The 11,956-nt window shown below is 38.3% G+C and overlaps 1 protein-coding gene across 2 annotated transcripts in view; it reads right to left on the bottom strand.

The window, feature by feature from the left end:
- Positions 1-346: 346 nt before the first annotated feature.
- Positions 347-11,956, bottom strand: part of sardh (sarcosine dehydrogenase) — a 42,117-nt gene continuing 30,507 nt past the window's right edge. For both annotated transcript variants that reach the window (XM_053241402.1, XM_026942634.3), the window contains exons 17-21: positions 8,774-8,867; positions 6,099-6,261; positions 4,244-4,412; positions 2,756-2,891; positions 347-873 (exon numbers count right to left, since the gene is read on the bottom strand). In XM_053241402.1, coding sequence (XP_053097377.1) covers positions 739-873; positions 2,756-2,891; positions 4,244-4,412; positions 6,099-6,261; positions 8,774-8,867 — 697 coding nt within the window. In that variant the 3' untranslated portion in view covers positions 347-738. The remainder of the gene's footprint in view (positions 874-2,755; positions 2,892-4,243; positions 4,413-6,098; positions 6,262-8,773; positions 8,868-11,956) is intronic.

Below are 11,956 nucleotides of genomic sequence, written 5' to 3'. Positions count from 1 at the left end.
TTTAAGTCTGTTAAGACCTGTAAACAATGCTGACGGGGCAAAATGATTTCCATATCAGACGCGTCCAACTCGCACTAAATGCATATATTACACTCAATAAAATATACGTTTCAGACTCACAAATATAAACATTTAATGGTCAGTTACAGTACACGTACAGTACACGAGTTTAGATGGAAATATACCTGTTTTATCCGCTCTACTCTACTGTACTAAACTATACTGTAGCTATTCAACTACCAGGGAGCGCTGAATAAAATGAGGATGAAATGAAGAAAAAATGATTAAGCTAGTCATAAACACACAAAACTACTGGATCATGAAAAGAAAACTAGCACTGCTAACATTTCAGTACATTTTCATTTTATTGCTCAAACTCCTTGCAAATACATTTTATTTGTCAGATTAGAACAATTTATAAGATGACTTTAGTGCTGAAGATGTCAAATGTGATTAAATTGTAAGTACACAAAATTTAAACTGTCACAATAAATGATACAAACAATAAAAACACACACACAAAAAAACGGCTTCTGTATCAGACGTGTCCAACTCGCACTACACATGAACGCAGAACCGAGAGAGTGTTTAGTTCTGCTGGAAAAGTCTTGAGAGTGTGTGTGTGTGTGTGTGTGTGTGTGTGTGTGTAACAGCAGCAGCAGCTTCATCGTCGTCCCTGGACCTCCGGTTTACCTTCAGCGCTGCAGCGAGGACGAGAGCAGGACAGTTTTCAGATGTTCACTCTGAGCTGTAGATTCCCTTCACTCTCTTGTTTTCCGGGTCAAACGGCGACTTCAGATGAGCTTTAGCCTTATAGACCACGCCCATTCTCTCTAGAGTGAACTCACCACTGCGGATGAAATCTGGGCTCACCTGGGGGGAAACACACACACACACACACATGTTTAAAGTTGTTAAAAACACATCTGAAGAGAGTTAGGGGTTTGTGTCACGATATGTGAGATTCAAAGGAGTCAAAATGATATGATTCAGTGCGACTCGATGTGATTCAGTATTGTGTAAACTCATCTATTAGACCAAAATCATCACCCAGAGAAAAAAAAAGGTTTTTCAAAACTCATTTCAGAGTGTTTAACTTTCTAGACTTTTATCTTCAACTTTCTTGATCATTTTCAAAGGTCATGACTGAAATGAAAGAAAAGAGAGAACGAGATGTGATGTGCATCAGAGCAGAAAATAAGGACGTGACATTCTCCAGGCTTGTGCTCCTAAAAAGGAACCATCAGGGTGTTCTTTGCTTTTTCTGTCTTTAAGGAGGAACCCATAAAGTTTCTTCACAGAACCCTACAGCAGAACACTTGACTATCTAAAGAACCCTGAAAGATCTTCTGTATTTAAGTGGGGGTTTTTTTTTGGTCTGGAAATGAGCACCTTTAACCCTCGAGACCACATGCAGAGCCCGAGAACATGACTAAATAATAAACACAAACAATAAAGAGAAGTGCAGAGAACGATGTCAGACTTTAGTGATGCTGAACTTTTTCCCATAAATCAGTGCAGGTTTAAAAGGTACCTCAAGCATAATTAAGGTTTCTTCAGTTTGTTAAAACTCTACAACAGAAGGTTTATTTACCGTCACGTTAAAAAAAAAAACAACGAAAAACCAGAGCCGTTAAACTTACCGTTAAAAACGTAACGTTTTTTTTTCTTCTTCGAGTCGTGTAAATATTGAGATGCACCGAATCAAACATGAATATTTTCAGCCCTTCTGTCACTCAGCATTTGTTTACACAAGTAACTGCAGAGTCGCTTTGTCTTTTGTGGGCGTGGCCTGTCCAACATTTTATTATTTTTTTCAGTTTGGATGAGTAACGGTAGTCGCCCACTTTACAATTTATACACAAACAAAAATACATGTTTTTGATTTGTGTGTTACGCACTCGACTTTGTACTAGCTACGTACACTCAGCAGAGCCACCAACGATCTCTGCTACTTCCTGTAGAGGTTCATTTTCCTTCGTAATGTCAATATACACGTTTAATGAGCGTCGTATATGCCAGGATCAGATGAAACTCAGAAGACTGGAAGATGTTCTATCATTTTTGCAGTTAGGAACCAAAGTTGTGAACAAGAAACTGAAGAAAGGTCGGACCACACGCTCCATAGGATCGGACCGGGGAATCGTTCGAGGCGGTCGTTTGGATTTTACTGTGTCGCATCTGACTTGTATAGAATTGAGAGAATCTCATGTAGAATGTCACTTGTTGCTGAAACCTCGGCTCGGTGTCGCACACGTACACAGAGGATGAACGCTCGCTGTTATCTATAAACGTGTTGTGTAGATTTCCTCTCTATTATTAGGCTGTTTAATGGATCAGTGTGGTATTTATATCTGTGATGGTATAAAATGGTGTTCTGGAGGGAAACGCTGTTCAGTGTCTCCTCCTGCAGCTTCTGTTTATCCGATCACTTCATCTCAGTGTCAGACTCCATCCCGGATCTGTTCCCTTCATCGCTTTTAGTCACGTCATTCACTTAGTCTCTCTCTCTCTCTCGCTCTCTCTATCACTTTTTTATGTATTCTGTCTAAATATAGTCACGTCTATCGCCACTAACATCTGTGACCTCTGACCCCAGGGGCAGGTGCAGCCATAATTGCTCCTCTGTGAGATGGAGATGGAGGGATGACTGGGTGTTCCCTCTTTTCCTTCATTATCTATCCTCATATCAAACTTTCACATTTTCTTCATCGCAGACGTGTGTGTGTGTGTGTGTGTGTGTTGCGTAACTCACCACCCCTCCATCTGGATTGCGGACGTATCCGTAGCCGATGGTTTTGTTGATGGCGTAGCCGAACTCAGCACGCCGCAAGTGTCCAACCGGAACGCCGTTACGGAAAATGGCCTCCAATCCAAACATGGGCACTTTCCTGCACGGAGAGAGAGAAAAGCAAACACTTTACTGTCATCACATCCGTACACACAAATCCTCCGGGAATCCGTGTGCAAGAACAGGAACTTCGCTGCGTACACACGACTGCATGAAGTGGAAATAACGTGACAAGCGTGAAACATCGGGATAAACAAGATGGAATTTATTTAAACAAAATAAAAAATCAGCTCTGTAGTTGTGCGTGTTTCTCTTAAATGTCAGAAACACGAGTTTTAATAGCAACGTGCAACCCAAATTTACGCATCCTGCGTAGAAGCGGCGCATTTTAAACATCAGAGTACGCTAGAGCGCGTTATCACACAAAAATCCGTCAAAAGAGCATTCTACCTTTTCCCCTCAATAAAAACAGCAGATGAGCCAATCAACAGCAGATGCATCAATCTGGAATGACTGACACGTGTAGACGTTTCGAACTAACTGGAAGCTCCGCCCCTTCTGCCTTTTCACAATCTCGTCTCGATTTTCTCACTTGATAGACTATCATGATAAATAGAATTTTTTCAGTTTATTAACGTGAACTAAAATCAATCAGTGAATATAATTATTACTGGGATGCAACGAAATCTTTCCCATTTTCGACCCTTTTCGTCCAAAAGAGGAGAAAAACTAAACTCAAGCAAGATTCAACAGACCTACAACAAAGTGTCAAATCAAACACTTTACAAATAATCTTTATGGTAATGATAATTAGAAGGTGTCTGAATCTGGAGAATCTGGAGAATCTGGAGTGCACATATATACGGGGTTTTAGTTAAGAAGTAGACACTAGGAAAATTTACATACACACTGTCTTTTACCTAAAATAGTTGAAAAAGTGTGTGTGTTCCTCTTTAGGGTTGTTATGTCTGCATCTGACAATTTAGCGTCACTTTTTTTTAAAAAAAACTTTAAAGATTATAACCTACATGTACAACCTTCTGCACTGTAATAAATATGAAACAGCTGAAATATAAACAGCAGCGAACTACACAGTTCTTTGCATTTACAGTTTTTCACTCCTACGTGGCCGCTGTGCCCGAGGTGATTTAACTGTTCACCTCGCACGTCTTTTGTGTACTTCAGTGCCGTTACGTGTTGAACTCATTGACGCTGTGCTACTTTTATCTGCAATTTGTTTCATAGGAGCCTAAACGTCTAGACACATGATTATAAAACCGCTCCACAGCGTCGTGTTCAGCTCCTGTGTAGATTCAGGGACTGGCGTTAAGCCCTGTTTGTGCTCAGGTGGTGGTGTGTATGATTGCGATGGTGTGTGTGTGTGTGTGTGTGTGTGTGTGTGTGTGTGCGCGTGTGAGTGTGTGTGTGTGAGAGAGAGAGGGAGAGACTCACTCGTCAATGGTGAAGCAGACGATTCTCCTGCGCAGGCCTTCAGCCTTCTGCGTCTCCAGAGCTTGACGTCCCAGGAAGGGAATGGACGACTTCATCTTACAGGTGAACGCAAGCCCCGCCTCCAGAGGCGTGTCATCAGGGCGCAGGTCAGCGTGCCAATGTCTGTAACCTGAGAAACAGGAAATGGGCGGAGTTAAATCCAGTAATCCCGAAGACTCCAAATCGGCGACTAACCCAAATGTGATACAGAAATTTAACACAGAATTTTCAACACAAATGGATTTAAAAAAAAAAAAAACTCACAATAAATCACATGTAAGAAGATCATTTGTTTAATTGAGACAATTTGATTATTAATTATTAACTGCTGATTATTATTTCATTCCAACAAACATTAGAGAAAAAATGATACAAAAAGAGAAAAAAGAAGAAAAAAAAACACAGACCGAGTGGATACAGAGTCTCTCTTTTTTTCTGATTCCGTGTGTGTGTGTGTGTGTGTGTGTGTGTGTGTGTGTGTTCGTTCTTTAGTGTCCCTCTAGGGGAACCCTCCAAGGATCTATGCAGAACCCAGCATGTTTTGGAAGATGAGAACCCTTAATTATCCAATAAACCCTTACAGAACCACTGAAGAACCTCTTTTTCTAAGAGAGTGTGTAGGTTTTCAAAACACACTCAAATTGTTGCTCATTATTTCCATCTTAATGCTCAAAACCCTGTCGTGGTTCCACACAGTACCCTTTTAGGAGGCTAAGAACCTTTAATTATCCAATAAACTCTTTGAGAACCCTTGAAGAGTGCAGTATTTAACTAAATAAACTCCAAATTATTGCTCATTGTTTTTTTTTCTAACGTCTAGAACCTGTCAGGAGTTTAACAGGTAGCTCTTGGTACACTCTTACTGGATGATTAAGGTTCTCAGTTTGCTAAAAGGGTTCTGCAGAGAACCTGGAAAGGTTCCTCAGATAAACAACCAAACATCTCTTACAGCGGTCAGTATTTCTAAGAGTGTACCGCTGCTGAATTTGGTTCCACTTCTTGCTGTTAGAGAAGCTAACAGTTGTGTGTGGGCGGAGCTAGAAACAGGGCAGATCTCTGATTGGTCAGGATCGTCCTGATGATGTCTCTGATTAGAGCGGTTTTTGTACCAGTAGAAAAGATCTACAAATTTTTATCTCGCTCTTCTAATCTACTTTTTATGCATGATCTCAAGAGGAAACATGACAAATTCATTATAAATTATAAAATATTTTACATTTATTTTTATTTATTTTGCCACGGTAATTAATTGTTAACTCGGTTTTACATTTCTTACTCGTGATCCGTGTAAAATCTTTAATCGAGAACAAATCCAAACAGCTTCTTATTCACTATACCTGCTCACTACATAGGGTGTAACATAACGTAGACTTTACATAGCGCACTAAACTACACTAAAACTCCATTTGAGATTTAACGAAAGTAACGATACCTTTTATTTGACCAAATTTGCGCTTGACATTCTGGCAGCTTTCATTGAGACTAAAGTATTGGCACCCTTTTGCCTGTGTTTGGGTCACTCTCCACAACTGAAAACTCTTTGTGTCTCATGTTCATTTTGTTGTTGTATTTTTTTTCTTCCCTCACATCAACGAAATCAGTCTGTAAATTTTGAGTAGAATTTTATTAATGGTGTTCATCCCTAGTCTCCGCCCACAACCCTCTAGAGAAACCTCTTTGACGCACTTTGATGTGTGACGGGAAACGGATCACGGTAGGGATAGTTCCGGATTTGGATTAGTGACCCTGTTTACCAGCACGTGATTTTAAACGCATGTGAAACGTGTGTGTAGTAGAACCATAAACAGAACCTCACCTTTCTCGATGCTGAGCGAGTCGATGGCTCTGTAAGCTGCGTTTTTGACGCCGTATTTGGCGCCGGCGGCCATGACGGCCTGATAAACTGGCAGGCAGGAGTCTTTAGGGATGTGCAGCTCCCAGCCGAGCTCTCCGACGAAGGACAGACGCATGGCTCGTACCTGCGAGTGCACAAACACACACACACACACACAGTCTTTTATTTCTCTAGCGTACTCAGAAATGCTGAATACAGTGGGAAACTTGACCAGAAAGCATCATTAACACAGTGCACTTGCTCTTTCAGCACTTGCTATAAATAAACAGTTGCTCACGAATAACACAAATTAGCGACTCTACGCCGTGATTAGTTTTACGCTGGAGCTAAGAAGATAATTACGCTAACAAGTCACGGGCGTCTGCCTCAAACCACAATCAGTTCCTCAGAGATTTGAACTTGGAAGTTGAAAATATGACTTATTTAATAACATGATGAAGGAGCTTAATGACAACGTTTTAAGCGTGTATATACTGTGTGTATGTGTGTGTGTAGATAGATAGATAGATAGATAGATAAAATTTAGCCATGTGTTGATAAACTATTTTGACTTCCTTGACTTTTTAGCTACATTAGCAAAAGTAAAGAAACAAAACTTAAGAGTTTGTGTTGATTCTGCAGGAACTAATTGTAAAAAAGTGCCTGTGTGGTGGAGACAGAGAGAGTTAATTGGAATAAACTGTGTGTGTGTGTGTGTGTGTTTGTGTGTGTGTGTGTGAGTGTGTGTGTGTGTGTGCGCTGACACAGCGGACCATTACTCCTGTTCACTCTCGGCTTTCTACAGAGGAACAAAGTGTGCACTCGTTTCTTTTCTGAATCAATCGCTCCTCTGCAAGCTTCAGCACTTTTATTTTTCCACCAGATGCAGTGAAGCTTCGTGTCGGATTCACACTAAACGTCTAAACGGCTCAGTTGAATAAAACCATGTTGAATAAAAATGATTATTTTTAATTATATATTTTTAAGCAGCAATCGCTTTACTAAATCAAACATCTCAGTAAAATCGGCATTTTTTTGTATTTTGTTTCAAAATGGAGGGGAAAGAAATTGCACTACAAACAGATATTACAAAAAGCGTTCGTAATTCTCCTTTGTTAGATTTTCATCACTTTAGATTCATGACGAATAAAATGCTTCTGAATGTTAATGAAGATCTTGTATCAGTGATTACTGGGTACAGATCATGATAAAGGATGACCACATGATGGCTGAAAGAATCAATCCGTCAATCATTATCCTCCAAAATGTATTTCTGGATGTGATGACCCCAGCTGTGAGGTTAGACTCATGCTTGGATATTCATATTTGGATTCATGAATATTTGATTTCTAGATTTTGTGCAGAGAAACAAGTCAAAATTCAAAACAAGTCAATATTTTATTTAAAAAAAATACATAAAATGTTATAAAAAATGAATTAATTTTCTTTTTTAGTATATAGCAAACAAACACAAACAAAATAAATATCTGGTTTCCTTGTTTTCCAGTTTTTTCATTTCAAAACAAAAAAAGAATAAACACAACGCGTGTACTCGGACCTGACGAGAAAACCAGTTGGAGTAGTTGGGTATTATGAAATTGAAAACTGTAGTAAATTCTACATTTTACGATCATTGACATCATTTGGCTCACCATAAACATCCAGATCACTTCAACATGCTGAGCTTTTTATTTCTGCAGATATAAAGTGATATATCTTTATTTACTCGTTTTTTAATTTGCTTTTGCAAATGTTTTTGATGGTACAAAGGAACAGAAATAATTAGGGGGCCAAGCACCAAGAGTAAGTGGACCCTTTATTTTACTATTGTATATTTTCCTCTGCTTCTTCTTATTATTATTACTATTACGCTTCTACAAGGAAGTCTATGGCAGCCCACAGAACGTTCGTACGCATTTAATGACATTTGGCAGAGCGATAGAGGACAGTCTCAGCTGCGTTCAAAGCAGTTTTGACGTAAGACACTCAAACGGAATGTTGGACATACAACTTTCAATCGTAAATTTCAATTAGATTTTCTTCCAATTTGAATTTTTCAAAAACTGTTTTCTCCCCCAAATTTGGTGATGATTATCGTTGATTGATGATCGTTGTTACAGATTGTTGTTACAGCATCCTGAAAAAACTTTTTTTAATATGCTGGGCGGTTCATCCAAGTCACCCGTCAGGAAATGAGGCCATTTCTGAGCTTGAAACTTGGCACATAATAAGTTTAGCTACATGACTTGATGTTAACAAACAAGCTTCAGGTTCATTTGCGACTTGGCCGGGCTAGTGAAAACAGGAAGTGAGGCAATATCTCAGCAACGGCTTGACATGTTGCCTTGAAATTTATTGCATCACCTTGGTAACAAGCACTGATGGTCTCAATGGCTTCTGGTCTAACTCTGTCAATAAACAGTGCTTGGCCCCGTAGTCGCTGCTTGCAGCTATATTTACATTTGTTTTCTGATCATATGGAATGTCAGCGTAACTGAGGTATGAAGAAGCCCTTTATAACTGCATCATGGGGCTCAGAATCTAAACCGAAACCAAGCCGTGAGCTCCTGAGAGAGGTTTATAGGCTTAATGTGAATGTGCGTGATGTTTAATGACACAACACACACACACAGATGTTTATATAAAGAGAAACTGACCTTGTGTCCAGCAGCTGTCACTATTTTGTGTGTGGAGAAAGGAAAGGCTTCGTTACTCAGATCCGCATCTACAACCTCCTGCAGCAAATCCCGACTGGACACACACACACACACACACACACACACACACACACACAGAGGAGCTGTTAATCACACCCAAACCCTGACTGACATGATGAACACCTCTGTATGTAATTAAAAGCTATTAATAATCCGTAGTTAATTAGTATAATTAGTATAGTATAATTAGTGGTTTCGGTTTTTGTCATTCGACGACTTGACTTTAACTTCCATCCCTCTTTCTGTCCATCTTCTCTCTCTGTCTTCTACTTACTCTACCGTTTTCTGTCGACGGTGATTAACGAGGAGGAGGTTCTCAGTGAAATACTTCGAGGATTGATACAGAGATCAAGACTTAGTACAGTTACTAGAAGTCGACATCCCAGTTAAGGAGGCGTGGCCTCTGAGGGAGTCAGTATTGGTGAAGGGGGCGTGGCCTCTGAGGGAGTCAGCATTGGTGAAGGGGGCGTGGCCTCTGAGGGAGTCAGCATTGGTGAAGGGGGCGTGGCCTCTGAGGGAGTCAGTATAGGTGAAGGGGGCGTGGCCTCTGAGGTAGTCAGTATTGGTGAAGGGGGCGTGGCCTCTGAGGGAGTCAGTATTGGTGAAGGGGGCATGGCTTCACCTGAATTCTGTTCAGGCTATTGAACGTACAATTATGTCACTACGATTCAATGTTACAATGGTATTATGATACAATGTTCTTATGATACAGTGATACGTTGTTACAATGTTACTGTTATACAATGTTACAACGATACAATAACTATCAATTTACAATGCTACAATGTTACAACAATAATAATAAAAATAATAACATAATTGCTGTTTTGTGACAATGTCTATTGTTAAAAGCACAAAAAAAAACGGAATTAATTTATGATAATATTATACAACTTTATGATTATACAATGTTACGTTACTATGATACAATGTTATGATGATACCTTATGATGCTAATAAAATATGACTTTATGATACAACATTATGATGATATGATGTTACTATATTATAATACTGCTGTACATCAGTACAGTGATCATGTTACCATGATTTGATGTTACAATGGTACTACGATAGAAATTGACAATGTTACTATGACACAATGCTCCTGCGATACAATTATACAATGTTACTATTATACAATGTTACGTATGGAAGTATTTTCCGGACAAATTTCAAAAGCAATTGCAAATTGTATTCACAATTGCGTTTTCTATTTGTAGATGGATAAATTGTGACATAATTCAAATGCAATTGCAAATTGCGCATTACCGTTTGCATTTTCATTTACACAAACGTACGATGTCTGCCAAAGTTCAAACGGAAAATTAAAGTCCACTTGCAAGGTTATGACCCTGTCATTTTGACAGTTGCTATTCGTCCTATTATTAATGAAAGAGGAAGATTCACCCAACATCTAAGGTCTCAGAGTGTGCCGGCTCTTACTGCTGAGCCGAGCCAAACGATCTCAATAAAAAGAGCCAGAATTCTCATCACTACTTCTTGGTTGTTGACTGTGACTGCCGTCACCTCCGAATACACACCCGCCCCGTAGTAAACTCCCACCTCAACACTGATTGACAGGTTTCTGTTCAAGGCGTCGGAAATGCAAATGCAAAGGGAATTGTGATTGCGTTTCAGTTTTGGCTACATACGCAACGCAGAGGAAGTGAAATAGCAAACGGTGTGATTGTTGTTGCTATTTCACTAGGACAGGGCCATAACTCGTAAGACACGGGAAATGCAGTTGCAAGTGGACTTTGATTTTCCGTTTGAAATTTGGCAGACGTTGTACGTTCGTGTAAACGAGAATGCAAACGGTAATCTGCATTTGCATTTGAATAAAGTCACAATTTATGCGTGCGCAAATAGAAAACGCAATCGCAAATGAAATTTACAATTACTTCTGAAATTAGTCCGGAAAATACGTCCATAGTTACGACATAAGAATGATGCAAATGTTACAATGTTACTATAATACTACTACTACTACTAATAATAATATTAATAAAAAAATACTTTATTATGGTAATTAGATATGACTTTCTGATGACACAATGTTACATTACTATGACAGTTACTATAATAATAATAATAATAATAGTAACAACATAATATAATATTATGACACTAATATAATACAACTTTACAACGATGCAACGATGTTACTATGACACAAAGTGACAATGATACGATGTTATATTATTATCATGTTATCATTACAACGTTATGATACGATGTTACTATGACACAAAGTGACAATGATACGATGTTACATTATTATCATGTTATCATTACAACGTTATGATACGATGTTACTATGACACAAAGTGACAATGATACGATGTTATATTATTATCATGTTATCATTACAACGTTATGATACGATGTTACTATGACACAAAGTGACAATGATACGATGTTACATTATTATCATGTTATCATTACAACGTTATGATACGATGTTACTATGACACAAAGTGACAATGATACGATGTTACATTATTATCATTACAACGTTATGATACGATGTTACTATGTTACTATTGTACATCGGTACAATGATCATGTTAACGTGATTCGATGTTACTACGGTACTATGACAGAACGTCACAATGTTACCATGACACAATGTTCCTACGATACTGTGCTACGTTGTTACAATGGTACTATGATGCAATGTTATTACTGTTATATATTATATCTGCTGTGTAAATTATTATTATACATCAATACAATGATTATGTTACTAAGATTCGAACTTCCTACGATACAATGCTACAATATTACTATTATAAAATGTTACAATGATATAATGATAACTGTACCAATATAAATATACCAATTTATGATGTTACAATGCTGCAATGTTTCAATGTTACTATAATATTAATTAAATATAATAATACGTTATAATGCTAATATGATACATGATTAATGATACAATGATACTTTTACAAAGCGCCATGATACAACCTTATAGTGTTACTATTTTACAACATTACGGTGATAACGTTACGTTACTATGATACAGTATTATAAGGTTATCAGCGTACAATGTCACCAAATTACAATATTATAATATTACAATGTTACATCACTGTTATAATTATTGATTTGCGT

Source organism: Pangasianodon hypophthalmus, chromosome 17 (assembly GCF_027358585.1).
Source record: "Pangasianodon hypophthalmus isolate fPanHyp1 chromosome 17, fPanHyp1.pri, whole genome shotgun sequence".
Lineage (NCBI taxonomy): Eukaryota > Metazoa > Chordata > Actinopteri > Siluriformes > Pangasiidae > Pangasianodon > Pangasianodon hypophthalmus.
This window is presented reverse-complemented; position numbering and strand designations above follow the sequence as displayed.